The 15,691-nt window shown below is 43.0% G+C and overlaps 1 protein-coding gene across 21 annotated transcripts in view; it reads left to right on the top strand.

Annotated features, from left to right (window-relative positions):
• The window catches only part of NRXN3 (neurexin 3), a 1,022,200-nt gene that overhangs the window by 49,139 nt on the left and 957,370 nt on the right, over nucleotides 1–15,691 (top strand). For all 21 annotated transcript variants that reach the window (XM_056346632.1, XM_056346622.1, XM_056346630.1 and 18 more), the window contains exon 2: nucleotides 2,111–3,385. In XM_056346632.1, the coding sequence (XP_056202607.1) occupies nucleotides 2,677–3,385 (709 nt within the window). In that variant the 5' untranslated portion in view covers nucleotides 2,111–2,676. The remainder of the gene's footprint in view (nucleotides 1–2,110; nucleotides 3,386–15,691) is intronic.

Below are 15,691 nucleotides of genomic sequence, written 5' to 3'. Positions count from 1 at the left end.
TCTGCACTGGGGTCTCTGTGCATGGTTGGTGCCATGCTGGGCTTGCCTCCCTCCCCAGCTCAGGCTCAGCACAGAGCTGTGTGATGGGGCGGTGAATTTTACTGTGGTGGTGGTAAATGTTCCAGGGAACTGTGAACTGCTGGGAGCACATAGCTGACTAATTTACACACATTATTATATTCCTATTCCCATCTCATCAATAATTCCAGGCTTGGGTCATCACTTTCTCTCTTACTTCCCTCTCACTCTATTCTCTTTCTCCATAAATCATGGGCTATTTTAGTGAAGCCACTGGGGAGCACACAGGAGAAAGGTAAATGGACAAGAGCCACATAATTTTTTTTTCCGGTTGATTTTCAAAGCCCCCCAAAAACCCCATGAACTGAGCCAACATCATGATTATTGGGAAGACAGATGATTTGAGCATTTGGAACTGTGGGTTTTTTTCATTTTACACCTCTCCTAACACCTCCTTTTTCCTGCTTCCATTCTCCTGAGCCAAGCTGTTAACAATTAAAAGGAATTACCTTCCCTCTGGTTTTGACTTGATTTTATTTGTGTTTATAGCAGTTTAGCTAACACGCTCCATTCAGGCAGCTGCAGGGAACAGACCTAGTTTCCACTGGGCACTGGAAGCTCATGTTTCTCTCCAACTTGTGGGTTTTCTTTTAATTGATCTCTTTTGTTTTCTAAGTGACTTGTTTTTCCTGCTGGCTAAATTTGCCATACTGACAGCCCTGGAGACTTATGGTTTCTGCAGGTTGCTGGGTTAGGTAGGACAGAGGCTGTGACTATGTCAGATGTCCCCTCCATTTCTTAGTGATTCTCCTCCTGCTCAACTTCTGTCCTCACCAAACAAACTTTCCTGCACTGCCTGTTTCTGCAGTGTCTGTGGGCCTCCTCCTTCAGAGCAAGGTGGGCGGTGAGTTGAAAGGCATCGGCTGGGAGCAACAGCAGCCCCAGTGACTCTTTGTCCATCCACAGCAGAAAACACTTTCCCCAAGCAAATACTGCCCCACAATATTTGTCATCCGATTTGTGAAATCTGTGTTCATGCTGGCTTCTGGGGGATCTTGAGTCTCATCAGCTCCTTTCCTGCTTTGTTTCTGTGCTAATGTTAACCATTCCCAGAGCTGGTTTTGTGCCTGACCTATCTCTGTGAACAAGCACCTGTGTTAATGGAAAACTTCCTTTTTAAGCAGGATTTTCAAACAATGAGCCTAGCTTTTTGCTGTCTGTAGTTGTCATCTTAAAACATCCTCCTTCCCCAGGCATACAGTCACCCACATGCAAATAGGCAGAAGTGAATTAAATCCCAGTGTTAACAGGTATAACTCCTGCTCACTGAAGGCAGTTGGATTTGCTCGCTGTTAGCTAGGGGTGAATTTGGCCTTTTTGCCAAGTCACTAGACCAGGGTAAGTGGTTAAGTGCTTAGGCAGTTCTTATCATCTAAGCTACAAGTTTCCTATCATCTAAGCTGCAGGTTGCCACATATAATTTGCATAGCACATGTTTGCAGGTTGCAAAGGTCCCTGTTAGAGTCTCTGAAGTGTGCAAGACGTACAGTAAAAGCAGCTATTGCGTGACAGGCTGACAGCAGCGTTGTCTTCTCTAGTGCTTGCTTGGTGTGCTAGGAGGCATAACTAAAGCAGTGGAATGGGAAGTTTGGATAACATCTCCCCTTGCCCTGTATCAACTTTTTAACTCTAAGGAACTCTGATCTTTGCCTTAAGCATTTTTATTGTGAGGTAATTGTTACCAGGGAAGCTTCAGCACCATTTCTCTCAGTAAAGTCGATGATATTGCATCCATCAAAGGAGTTAAATATTTTTGTATATTTTTACGTTGCTCAGTGTTGTGGTGTGTGCAGATCACTTGGTGAGCCCCTATTTGGTCCTTGTAGTTTTGGGGATATAGATGTCCTTGCTGCTTTGGAGGACTATAGCCAACTGCAGGCATGAAGAAGTGGCCAGAGTATCAAGAAATGTAAATGAGTAAAATTTACATGTAATGTAATGTAAAGGACAAAATATTAATAAGCTTTATGGTAAAGATATGGCAAGTAGTAGGACTAACTTTTTCCTTTCTTTTCTTCTTTTGACCCCACAGGTCCTGCAAGCTCTGTGAGTGCCAACCAGTGAATTATGGGCTGGGTAGCCACCAGTGCATCATGAAGATTGACTTTATTTTTGCCCTCTCAAGGATCACGTGCTTTATGAATTCACGCTCTCCTCCATCTCACTGCCACCTTTGTCAATATTGTCATTGCTTCTAGGAAACCAGAATCTGAGGCTTAGGCTTCAGCTCTCCCTTTCCTTCCTTCCTGGAACAACCAGTGTCACCTTTGTGTTCTACCAAAAGAAACCACTGTGGGTTATTTTGCCCTTCACAAAAGTACACCGGCTGGAGAAGTCACTTCATATACCCAGTACTTCTGACATAAAAGCCTCCGAATCCTAAAGGATAGTTGAGATATTTCCTTAGGAAGGAGACATTTCCTCTTGGTCACGTGCACTTTCTATCTCACTTTCCACTTGCTCTCCCTCTCTCTCTCTGTCACTCTGTGCTCTCCTCCTTTTCCTGTTGGATTTAACATTTGGTATTGACTGCTGGGATTCTCCTCTCAGTAGTGTGGCTTTTGTTCTTCTCCTAGGGAAGAGCAGATTCTTGAAACAATGGGCTTCACTCTGCACTCTGTGTACTTCACCTTGAAGGTGAGTTTGCTGCTGGGCTCCTTGCTGGGTCTCTGTTTGGGTCTGGAGTTCATGGGCATCCCCAACCAGTGGGCCCGCTACCTCCGCTGGGATGCCAGCACTAGGAGTGAACTCAGCTTCCAGTTCAAGACCAACGTCTCTGCTGGGCTGCTCCTCTACTTTGATGATGGTGGTGTCTGTGACTTCCTCTGTCTGTCCCTTGTTGATGGGCGAATCCAGCTCCAGTTCAGTGTGGACTGTGCAGAGACTACTGTTATCACAGAGAAGCAGGTCAACGACAGCAACTGGCACTTCTTGATGGTCAGCCGCAATCACCTTCGGACGGTGCTAGTGCTCGATGGTGAAGCCAAGCCAGGTGAGGTGCGCCCACAACGCCAGTATATGAATATTGTCAGTGACCTTTTTGTTGGTGGCGTCCCATTGGACATCCGTCCTGCTGCCTTGACCCTTGATGGTGTTCTGGGTGAGCCTCCGTTTCAAGGATTTATCCTGGATCTGAAATATGGGAACTCTGAGCCGCAGCTCCTGGGCAGTCAAGGGGTCCGACTGGAAATGGAAGGGCTTTGTGCAGAGAACCCCTGTGAAAATGGTGGCACTTGCTTCCTTCTGGATGGTGAGCCACACTGTGACTGCTCAGCCACTGGATATGCTGGCAAGCTGTGTTCTGAAGGTAAGAGAATACTTCCTTGCTTCCTATTGATCTTTATATAGCCTAAAGTTAATTTGTCACTTAGAAGGGCTACAGCTGAGCCCTTATCCCTGCTGGTGGCTATCAGAGGAATTAAAGTTCCACTGTTCTTTTTCCAGCTGGAAGTAATGAAATGGGAGTAGGCAGAGAGCATGAGCAATTGCAAAAAGTGCCTTTCTGAAAGGATGCTGTGTTTCTAGCATGGGCAGATTTTTATCAGCATCTTTTATTAATAAGGGTAGAGAACATAAATTGCTAAATACAGAAGTATCCTATGTTGGTCTTGGTAAAAGCAGTGGTAAGATGTTAATCTTAGTTGTCTGAGTGAATTTCACTACCCCGCATCCCTGAAAGCTGAGTGAAGTGTTGGTAAACAGGAGCCATGTATATATGGCCGACATAACTAATTGACAGGACATTGCAAAAGTTAGGCCATCTTTGATGTTAGCTGTTGCTAGTCTTGGAAGCCCCATGCTCCCCCTCAATTGCTTCCATACTGGTCACTGAACGGCACCTTGATTATTTTAGCATCCTTGATTAAATTGATTTGGGACCCGCTGAATGATTTTACTTAGTATTGCAAAGAGAAAATCGGTTTGAGTATCTCTACGTTGTTTCATACTCTTTTTTTAAAATTTGAGTCCAGAAGTTTTAAGTAATGCAAACCACACGATGAAATGCATTTCAGTTTTTTTCCATTGGTCTTTAGTAGTGTGATTGTAATTAATGGTGTATGTGCAAGAGGCTTAAGTAAGTCAACTAGAAATCCCAGTGTGAATTTCAGAATCTCATTACAGCATTTTTTATGACATTTGGGTTTAAACACAACAGCTTGAGCTCAAGTCAAGGATATGGAACCTGGGCAAGAAGTGTCCAATCTCAAGGAAAAAAAAAAAAAAAAGCCAGCTATTTTGTCAAAGTGGAAATACTTGCAATAATGTCTTATCATAACTGGCATTTGTTTACTTCTTTTGGCAATGAAAATCGATTGACCAGAATTTAGTATGTAAAATGTGAGAAGTGCTGAAAATAAAGTTCCTGTACTGTTGCTGTGTAAGCAAAAAGTCCTACAGAAATACTATGTAAATACCGCTCTATGTTTACAGTATAGATGGAGAAGCTAAGCTAACCTATCTTTTTAAGAAGGGAAGGTTTGGAAAATAAACATGATATCTGTATGTCCATTAATTTTAAGGGGCTTTTAATGATAACAGAAAATTTGGCTTTGTGTCCAAATATTGCAGTAACAGTACATGACCGTTAGATAGGAGGTGTGAGCCTGTAAAGGGCTGAACACAACAATTCTTCCTGGCAATTTGTTCCACACCAATCAGGTCCAAACCAATAATGAGCAAGAACTATTTTCTGTGCTTGAACCATGAATTACATGGAGCTAGAAAGCCTTCTGGGTGTGACCAGGCACTTCGGTAGCTGGGCTGCCAGGCCCCATCCTCATAAGTTTACAGAACACACCTCATGTCTAAATGCCAGTTTTGGGTAATGAAAGATTGCAAGAGCCACACAGGCATGTGGACGCTGAAACGCAGAGGTATGAACCTCTTTCTACTGCTGGGCTAATGGATCCAGACCCCACGGGGAGCTGCTCAAGACATCAACAGCATATGGTTTTCAGTGAATGTCTTGAGAAAATATTGTGAGTGAGGCTTCCATGTTCCTGCGGGACAATTGTGAGAGCTCTAACCATGGCTCGGGTGGTGGAATTTCTGCCTTTCCTGGGTGGGTGGAGCAAGATGAAATCCACCTTCTAACAAATCCAGGGATATTTCTGTTGTAGGCATCACAGATCAAGCAGTGCTATTGTTACCTTTTGAAGCCATGCGTCACCATTGCTGTTTGTTTCCTATAGTGATTCATCAGTTTCCAGCCCAACCTTCTATTAAGGGTGAGCAAAGAAGTTTGTCACCATGTACCTTCTTTAGTAAATATTTTTAACTCACTGTTAGCTGTGGTCTGTTCACTCACACAGAAGATGGTGTGCCGAGAACTTCTCCAATGGAACAAATGTAGAAGTTTCTGCAAACAGTCATTGCCTTGTCCAGTTCTTCAGTTTTCTCTTTTATTACTTCATAGTGTATATTTGGTTTACGTTAGAATTTTATTATCAGCCTTGTTTTTTGCCTCCTTTATGCTGCAGCAGTGGTGATTTCTGTGTGTTAAATGCTGTCACCCAAAAATGTTAACAGTGTCTGTACAGATGGTGAAAAGAAGGGGGAAAATGGAAGAAAAGCTGTTTAGTAAGTGGAAACAAGCAGACAAAGAAAAGTGGCAAGGAAACAAAACAGGAACCAAGTTAAGTATAGCTGCCTTTTTATCTGACTTTAAAAATGTAGCAAACTCCAAAGACAGCTCTTTGAATTCTGTGACTGTGGCAGGACCTCCACTGATGATAGGAGTGGCAGAACTGGATGCAGGCTTTTCCTGCCGATGGTGTGATTGGCCATTAAACAACTTGTATTTTCTTTGTTTGCTTTGCTTTTTTTCCAAGAGATGAAGATGTTTGTTATCAGAACTGTTCGCCTTTGTTTTGTTTCCTCATCCTGCCTCTGTGTATTTTCAGAAGTAGCATGTTATTTTACTCTCAGTCTCATTTTTGAAAAAGATGTGCTCTTTCAACTGGATGTCAACAACTGCCTTTCGGGGGGGGTATCCTTAACTCCATTACGGCATTTACTAGTCTGGAGTCTGTGTGTGTATTTTCATTTCATCACCGGAGTTGGCTCTTTTACTGGGAACTGATGGGATCCAATCAATAACAACTTCTGTTTCAACGGCTAAATGCAATACGTACCTTTTTAATAATGAGTTCTCTTGACAGTGTCCAGGCCATTACTTGGCTATTGACTGATACCTATGTCTGCAGATGGTAAAACCACAGCAAACTCATTTATTCTGTGGCCAGAGAAATAAGAAATAAATAGAGATTGGAACCTGCTGATTCTGTACTGTGACGGAATGAAGCTCCATTTACAGTATTAAGGGTTACTGTAACACAAAGTGCAGTTCCAGTTATGGTGAACCTCAGCAGAGAACAACTATTCCTTACTGAAACAAAACTGTAAATCCTGTCCAGAATGTGCCCTCAGTGTGCAGAAAGATTTTTGGCACTTAACGTGCAACTAGAGTTACCAGGATTGTGTATATCGTGCCCAGGTGGGTAGCTGAGCAGGCCTTTGCTGGTCAGTGAGAAGTACGATTTCTGTTTCTGAGTGTACACAGTAGGAGTGCAAATGCAGGAACACTTTGGAAGGTTTGGCTGTTTTGAATAAAATATGATACCATTTTTATTGCAGATGGAATTAAGTGGTTCATTGAATATGACAGCTCTGTAGGCTACAAAGGATAGCTGATTTGAGTTAGCAATTAATTTGTATGTTTCTGGGCAATGGTGGCATTAGACATGAAAGCTGAAGTCAGAGACGTCTTCCCCTCTAATAAACCTCATCAGTCTCTGAGGGATCAGGCTGCTGCCATGAGAGTGAGGTTCCTGTAGAATTTAGGCAGCACAGATACATTCATGTTGCTGGAAGAATAACCCCAACAAAACTTTTCCCATGCAAAGTTTGAAAACTATGCTGGTGTAGCAGCCAGATGAGCATGTCCATATCTGCTCATTTAGGATCACGCTGACGCCTTTAGTCTGCAAGAAATGCTCTCTTCCTCTGACATGGCTGTGTAGAGAGCGAGTTCACTGATGTGGACAGCGTGAGCACAACATTGCACGTACAAGAGTATTTTGGCCCAAGACCGCACCCTCTCCCTAGGCCTCTTCTGGACTTTGTGAGGAAAGGTGAGCAGAAGATGTGCTTAGAAATGACATTAACTCTGCTTGTAGTTGCAGAACCAAGGCGTTGATGTGATCACCAGCTTCACAAAGCACCATGCTGAAGCCTTTGTGTCGCCTGCAGGGGCTGTTTCTAAACGAAGCCTGAATAGGGGCTTGATTGCACCTCTTCCCTTGATTACAGAGCAAGATTTCCTGGGGATGCTGCCTGCTGAATGACAGAGGAGCCCGTTGCTCTGTAATTATCACACTTTTAACTGCAGTGGGAACAGATTTTTCTATAGCCCCTCAGCTTGGTTTAAAGCGACAAGTTACTGCAGGATTTATACTCCACCTGCCCCTTTGGAGCAGCCCAGTTTTGGCTGCATCTAAAGGGACTGCCTAGCCGTACTTGCAATCACCGTATCTCCCTGCCTGCCACCCCAAAGTTTGTAATGTTAAGGGCTAGTTTGCACTTTGCCGTGAGCCTGATGGGTGCGCTTAATTTGCATATACATTTACATACATTTTGTAATCAGAAACAAATGAACATGACCATAATATTTGCTTCCACTTGCATATTCCTTGATAGATGAATATAAATTGGTTGTTGTTGAATTCACCAGCAATAAACAGCTGCAGACCCTCCATTTGGTCCTCTAGAACAGCAGCAGAGCACGAGACAGAAGGCCATTCTGGGACACACTTTTGGGGGCCCGTATCTTCACTCACCAGTGCAAAACTCTAGAACTGATGGTCTCCAGGGGCTGCAGAGTAGATATTGCAAAGGGCAAATCTGCTGTTCTGTGCCACTTCTTATGCCCCAGCTCTGGCCATCGCGCAGAAACCTGGTAAGAACTCTGCTCATATGACTGGATTTTGCAGAAATTTGGTTTTCCCCATCACTTTCTCTTGCTCATTCTTCCTGATCTAAGTACCGTTGGTTGTATTTAAAATAGTAGCCTTTTTCCAGTCTGGTTGTGCTTTTTTGATGCTTTGCCAGATGAGCACCAGAGAAAGACGATGTGTTAAGATATTAATTAAGGTTTATAAAGTGCTTTGAAACTCCAAAGCGCAGTTTAAGCACCATTTGTTATTCTTAATGGTAAATATCAAACTTGAACCGGAGCTGCAGAATTTCAATTTAGATCCTATATACCCCTTCACAGAAATGGCCTAGGACTTATCTCCCCTCAGTAGGCACGGACTGCTGGCAGCTAAAGACCTACTGGATTTGTTTCGTAACCTCTCCTGCTTGCTGCTTTTTTTTTATTATTATTATTTTTATTTATTTATTTATTTATTTATTAACCACGGGGAGGTTACAGGGCCCTGTATGAGTGGGCCATTGATTCAAACAGTGTAGCTGCAATACATGCTGACAGCTATATTCTTCTTGTTTCACTCTTCTGTATTATAGATGACCATGAGGCTGCGATCCTTTTCTGCTTGATTGCAGATCAGCTGCAGACCTCAGGCAGCAGACAAGTTACAGCCCTCAGTTAGGCAAAGCTTGAACAGGTCTGCTGAAATGAACTAAACTGTGGTTGGGTACAAAGGAGGTTGCCATTTGGTGTGAGGTGGAACTGGTGAAGAGTGAGAACAGTGTGTAGACAAGAAGGACTTGGGACTTGGGGAAAAAAGCAGGATGAAATTGTTACTTTATAAAAGAGTAAGCTATAGTTCACGGAGGCAGTTTAAAGCAGCTGTTTTGTCTTGGTTTTTTTCTGCCTGATAGTATAAGAGAACAGTTCTTGCCTATTGCAAAGAGCAGATCTGAATGGGCTGAGTAAGCTTCTGGAAGACTAAATCTAGCTGGAGTCTGGATACCAGCTTCCTCCATCAGCCCATAGATCAGCCTGATGGCTCCTGCTCTGTCCCAAAGTGTGCACAGCTGGGATCTAAACTAAAATTTTTGGGTGTTACTAAATAAAGATTTAAATAAAATAACTAATAATAATTATGAAAGTGAGCAAAGCCAGAAATTTCTTTTTCCAACTTACAGTCAGGAGATAATTTGATTTGAGAAGGAAGGTTTATTTTCCTTTGGTTTTGCCCTAAAAAAAAAAAAAAAAAGGAGGGAAAAAAAAAAAGAGTTGATCTATTATTTCTGTCAAGGCTTCTGCTGAGCTAGGCAGCCTGTCATGGAGGTCAATCAGCAGTAAATATAGCCCCAAGCAAGACAGCACATGCTGTAGCCTTGCTTTCATCCTTATTCCAGGATGGAGGTGTGCAGACCGTTCGCCACAGGGTAATTTTGTTAAGTATTGGTGGAATATGGAGGGAGATAACCCTCCCAGATACTTTGAGAATGCTGGAAACGACGCAACAAAGCTACAGGGAAAGAAGCAGAGGAGGACCGCATCCATCTGGCAGACTCTGGCACTACTAAGAGAAGATGAGCCTCTGCACGTCAGCCTCAGCACTGAGTGCTCCTGGGTGCGGGAGAAGGTGGTAATCAATGCAATGAAATGATAGACTGGCCACCTGTCCTGGGCCAACTTCTGATTTCACTTTACCTCTTACTCTTTTGCTGACCCACTTTGAACTTGATGGACGGCAAAGCTGCTTTCTCTCCCTATAGAATGCAAGGCAACTGCCATGTTATTGCTGTCCAGAGACAGCAATGTGACCTTTGGGTGTATGTGTGTGTCTCTCCCACAATCCTTCATTGCAGACAGGCTCACTGCCATTGTAAACCTACCCTGCGGAGCAAAACATTTGCCCTTTTTCCGTCTGTGAACAGGTCCAGGAGCTGTCAGCTGGGTGCAAAATAGCCCAAGGGGTAAGGAGGTAGATATGGGTATTTTTGTATTGGGGATTTTGTATTTATGGGATATATGTATTTGAATGTGTTTGCTCTGAAATGAGGCTGGGACCTGGGTACACTGGATTCTCATATTGTGTTGCTAACAACGTTGTCAGTCATGCTATGTCAGCTGTCCAGGCCCTGCCTGCATGTACACTTGCTCACCTCGTTATCCTGGGAGGAGACTAAGGTGTAACATATAATGAAAGCAAGCTGGGGCAGCAGAACTTGGATTATCCAGTCATAAGAACACTAGTGCCCAAGAGACTGATTTCCATTTCTGCCACAGGTTTCCTGCATCCCTGGGGTGATTTGCTGGCAGACTAGAGGACTCAGAATTGAATCAACTGACCTTTCTTTGCAGGGGATATGTACCTGGTTTCCTTTGTGTTCTCAGTTTCCATAGCTGAAATATGTAGCCAGTGGGCCTTCCTGTACTCTAGGTATTAGAAATCCATGTACTTCTGTATGACAATGACACAGATGTGTAAATACCTTAGCAGGACAGGTAAATGATGATAATTGATGAGCACCCAGTAGGATGACCTGATTTGATTGTCAGTTTTCCAGCTAGGCTTGCAGTTAGAAATTCAGGTGTCTTTCCTTGCTAAGCGACCATCCTTGAGTAGTGTTCCTCATCTTTTTTTTTTCAGTAGAGATCTCCCAGTTTCCTGCCATTTTGTGCAGTCCCACACCATGGGTACTCAGACCCTTCCTGGGCTGGGCTGCAGTTGCGTTGGTGAAGACAGAGCCCAAGCAGCAGTGTAGCCTCTTCCCTGTTTGGTGACATGGAGCAGATGCTGCACTGCAGGGTGCTGAGAGGTGCAATAGGAGAAGGAGAGCTTTTGAACCTTTTTTTTTTTTTTTTTTTTTGTATCTGTCCTGTGCGCTACACTGACTTCCCCCAAATGTCCTCTGTCATGAACCTCAGACGGTGATCAGATGCTTTTCCTTGTGGGGTGACCCACCTCTGCCTACCTGTCTGCACTGGCACTCTCCCTGCTGTGGCTGCTGGTTCCATCCTGCCCCTTTCGCTCTCCACACTCAAGACTTGCCTTGACCTTGTGCTGTCAGGGAAAGCCATGAGAGTATAAAAGGCCACCAGAGCAGAATGGCAGAGTTTGCACTTCCTCTGTTCCTGTATGAATCATTGCATATAAAGCAGGACAACAGAGAAGAAAGCCCATTAGGTTGGTTTTGAGTGTTTAATTAGCCCAAAGCTGGCAAGTGTTTTGTGGTTCTGAGGTGATGAAAGGGTAGATAAAATCTTTTTCTTTTCCTGTTAACTCTCATCAGCACAACTCTAACTTTTGTTGCATTTGTAGCTGGTCTGCAGTTTGCAAGGTAGGCCAAGGAGGAAAGGGGTACTTGGCTCTCAGGATTTTGCTCTGAGGTGTGATTTTCCTTCTCTTACACATAGAATTTGGCCAGCGAAGTAACCTGAGTGAATATGATGGGCTGGCTTTGGCTCTGAGTATTTGACAGAGACCTTTACCAGAAAGGAAGAAGCAGTTCCTTGGTAGAGGCAGAAATTTGAGCTGTAGGTTAAAACCAGGCTTCAATCTCTAATGCTGCCGGCAGGCCCCCAGGTTTTCTTGGCTGCTGCATTAATTCAGAAGCCTTTCTCAGACTCTGTATTCTCTTGGGTGGATTTTCATTTCTTCTCAGTTTGTTGCCTTAGTACTTGAGAAAAATGACACTGAGTTTTCCAAACCTCTGGTGTGTCTCCACAGGCATGTGTTTGATTTTTCTGGTCTTTCCTGCTGCTTCCATCCCAACAGCTTGGCTTTTGCAGTCAGAGTGCCTCTTAGTACCTTTCTCCTCAAGGTAACATAAGAGAAATCCTTGGAACTAAAGGCAGTTTAGTCCACAGAGGCTGGTCAGAAACCACAGTTGAGGCAGAGGTGGATAAGCGAGATGAGAGCAGCTTGTGTTGTGATCTGCAAATTTCATAGCTCACTGGCATTTGCAGCTAAATTCCTTAAGCTCGTTTTGACATATGGCCGAAAATATATTGCTTGTATTCCCCAAAGATTTTTTTTAAAACAGAGAGGAAGTGTATGGAATCATTCCTTAATAAATTACTGTTAAAAAAAGAAGGGGAAAAAAGAAAAAGATGAGGTTTGTGAAGAGGAAGGCAGATTAAATTGCTTGTCTAAGACCACCTGAAAGAAAAATCTGGGAAAGTAGCCAGAATTTCTGTGCTGTTGCTTCTGTCTTTCACCTTTTCCTCTGTGGCTCATGTGAGAGCTGCCCTGGGACTCGGTGGGTAGGAGGCAGGGGGCTGCACAAAGGGACTACCCTGCGTGATGCCTACCAGACCTCTGGTGTAATTTGGGATCTGTGTCGGTCCTTGTTATTCACATAGCTTTGACTTTTAAGGAAGATTACAGGCGATCAATGGACATAAAAAAATATGGATTGGATATATTGCCATCGTGAAGCAGTAGCCTTGTTACATCTGTCAGGATAACTAGAGCTAGAGGTATGTTTATATTAGTGTCAGGGATGAGGTGCAACTCATACAGACATATCTGGCTGAAAATTTCCCAGCTTAGGGTACTGGTAACTCTGTGGTCACAGCAGCTTGGGAGGCATATCACATACGGTGATAGTGGTATGGCTATAGATTTTCTTCTAATCCTCTTTCTTCAGAGTTCCTCTAGTGGGCACTATGCTGTTGGTGAGCTGATTCTTTGTTTTTTCTTCGTTGAAAATAAAAATAAATTAGGGCTCCAGTGATGGAATTGCAATATTGGTTACTGGCTTAGGTGTCCCCTCCTAAGTTCTCTATTTTCCTTCATTACTTAAACTGAGATGCTCAGCTGTGTCTCAAATTCAGCAACGAACACATCTACAACAAATTCACAAACCTGCTGATTTTGAACAGATATGAGACCTATATACCTGTACACTTCATCTCTGCTTTGCATCTTACACATAAATGTATCTGTAAGGCAGTCTGGTTTTTTGACTGCCCTTTTTGTGGCATGTGCAAATGAAAGATGTGTGAAGCAACATTTTGACCAGCTAAGACACATCAGAATAAGACAGCTTGGAAATGTTTTCCTCATGAGAAATGGTTGTTTCATTCAAATCAAAATATTTAGAAAAAAATACTGATTTTGGTGACAGTCTGCAGAAAACCGATGTGTTTCTATTTTCTAGAATTTCTGGATTCTGGCTGTTTAAAGTGTAGTCTGTATCAGTTGTGCATATATTTCTAGCTTACTTTATAACTTACTGACGTTATTGTCCCTGATAATACACCTGCTACTGATGAGCTGCAGTGTATCATAGAAATGTTGAAGTGTTTTAAGGAAGCGGCATATGCCTCCACACTGACTGAAAAGCTTTAATGAAAACATGTGGACTCTACCCCACTGTGCTACAGCTGTGGGAACTGTTAGGCTCGGAAGTGGAGGCAAAAGGAGACCTAACCACAGGTTAGACTTGACCAGAGAGGAGAACAGATTTCCAGCTTGCAGACAGCGAGTGGAGCCTGGAGCACAAGGTAGGACGACGAGTCAGGTCGATGCCCTCTGAAACCTCCCAGAGGGGAAGAGTGGCCTGAAGCACTGTTAACATTTATGTTAATTGGAAGTGACAGATCTTTAGGTACTGCTGTTTGTTGAGAGCTCCACTAAAGGAAGAGCCCAAGGAATGAGCTTGAGTGGACAGGACTTGAGTGGGTTATTCCCCGTTTGACTTCTCAGATGTGCCAGCATCACTGAACAGCGCAGATTCTGAACAGCAACAGTGAAGGCAGCAAGGCTGCTTATTTTGAAGAACCACAGCTGCTGATCTGAGAGGCTGGGATTGTCAGCAGTTTCGTCTTAAGCTTTTTAGTGTGCAGGATTGAACCTAAGTAGTTTGCAGTGCAGCTGGACCTGAGAACTGGGCAGTGGGCATTCCCAAAGAAGAGTATAACAAACACCTCTCTGCAAGAAATGCTCTTTGAAATGCATCCAGCCCAAGCTGAATCAGCAAGGCTCTGCCTTTGAAAATCACTTGGGAACTGCACTAGTATGGTGTGACAGCCATTCTTGAGCTCTGGGATGTTTTCCCTGTCATTGCCGCTGCCAGTGTGGTGACTCCCAGTTTGCCTGAGGCAAAGGATAGCTAAACCAAAGTACTAAGTAACAGATCCTCTATCTCAGGAGAACAATTGGCTGTGATTTCAGACCTCATTTGTCAATGGTGTTTAATTATAGCCCTGCTACCACTTACAGTGGAGGTCACTGCTTGTGTTGTAGGTCTATTTAATGCTCCCTCTGGCCTTAAAAATCTATGAATCTATATCCCACTGTTTGGGGGCATTTGTAACAGTCTCCACTGGTTTTCTTCCAGAGCTGAAACTGCTTAAGTTTCTTCTGTTTACTTGACAAAATGTTGTTTGAAAGCTGACTAAAACAATGTAAGCCGCTTTTCAGGTCTGGGAGTGAAAGGAAATGTAGGTTTTATCTGGTTTAGTTTCCGTCCTTACACTTGCCCAGTTGTTTTGTCCTTGTGAATAGCTGGCTGACTGTGGGGCAGTGTGGGTACACGAACTATTTGAGCTTGCAGATAATGTGCCATTAATGACCTGTTCTCTAGAAAATACATCAAATGTACGGATCATTGTATGATACCGTTTCTTGTACATCTGGTCATGTCAATAGTATTCAACTTAACATTTACCTCATACACCAAGTGCTCTTTAGTAAGGCAAAGGCTTCATTCATACTGATGAAAGATGTGCTGAGCTATGAACTAAACCCAGATCTATTTTGATTTGTTGATCTTGTCAGTTTACTTTTCAGTTCCATTTTGAAAAGTGATTCAGGCGTTGTGGAGTCTTGTGGCTGGTTTGGGCTTCTAAATAGTTGTTTTGATCATTTTACCTTTGTATTGTATTTATTTCCATCCTTTCTTACCTCTAAAGATTTGGCCCAAAAAGTACATTTCTCTATGAGATTCTCTCCTTGCCTGTGTTTGTCTTTAATAATTTTAATGATCTGATACTGAACTAAAACCAAGGCCATTCAAATATTTTTTTAAAACTGAGAAAAGAAGGAAAATTAATTGCAAAAATCCTGCTTTATTGTGATGTTAAAGTTGTGAGTTTCAGAATTGAATGGTAGTACCCGCTACAATCAAAATGCCACATGGCATCCATTCAAATGTGCTTCAGGCATCCTGCACTTGAATTGTGTGCAAGGCAGGAAAATAAAAGAGCTAAAATGCTGTCAGGTTAATAATAAATTGTGCATACATGTGGCACATTTCATCAGAGTATTCCTAAGCATCTCACAACTACTGATAAATCAGTCAGCCTTCACATCATTCTACCACACTGTGAAATGCACGTTATCTCCATTTTACTGATGGCAAAACTGAGAGGCAAGCAGAATGTGAATTATTGAAGGGTATCAAGTCAGAAACTGCCAGAGGTGGGATTGGAATCCAGAATGCTAAATCCTAAGTATTAAACAATATAGTAGTTTATCTAGTTTTATCCAAGTGTACTAGAAAAGCTGCAAAACACCGTGGTTTACATTGAATGTGAAGCTAAAAATGGAGCTTTGGATTGTAAGGATTCTTGTGACATTTTGGTTGATAGAAATTCAAAGAAATTCTTTCTGGTGGAATGGATTACCCAAGAAGTTCTGCCCTTTGTGGCTGTTGTTGCATATCTTTGTCAGCTGAAACCATCTTG

Source organism: Falco biarmicus, chromosome 7, assembly GCF_023638135.1.
Source record: "Falco biarmicus isolate bFalBia1 chromosome 7, bFalBia1.pri, whole genome shotgun sequence".
NCBI lineage: Eukaryota > Metazoa > Chordata > Aves > Falconiformes > Falconidae > Falco > Falco biarmicus.
The sequence above is the reverse complement of the archived record's forward strand: the minus strand, read 5'-3'. Positions and strand labels throughout refer to the sequence as shown.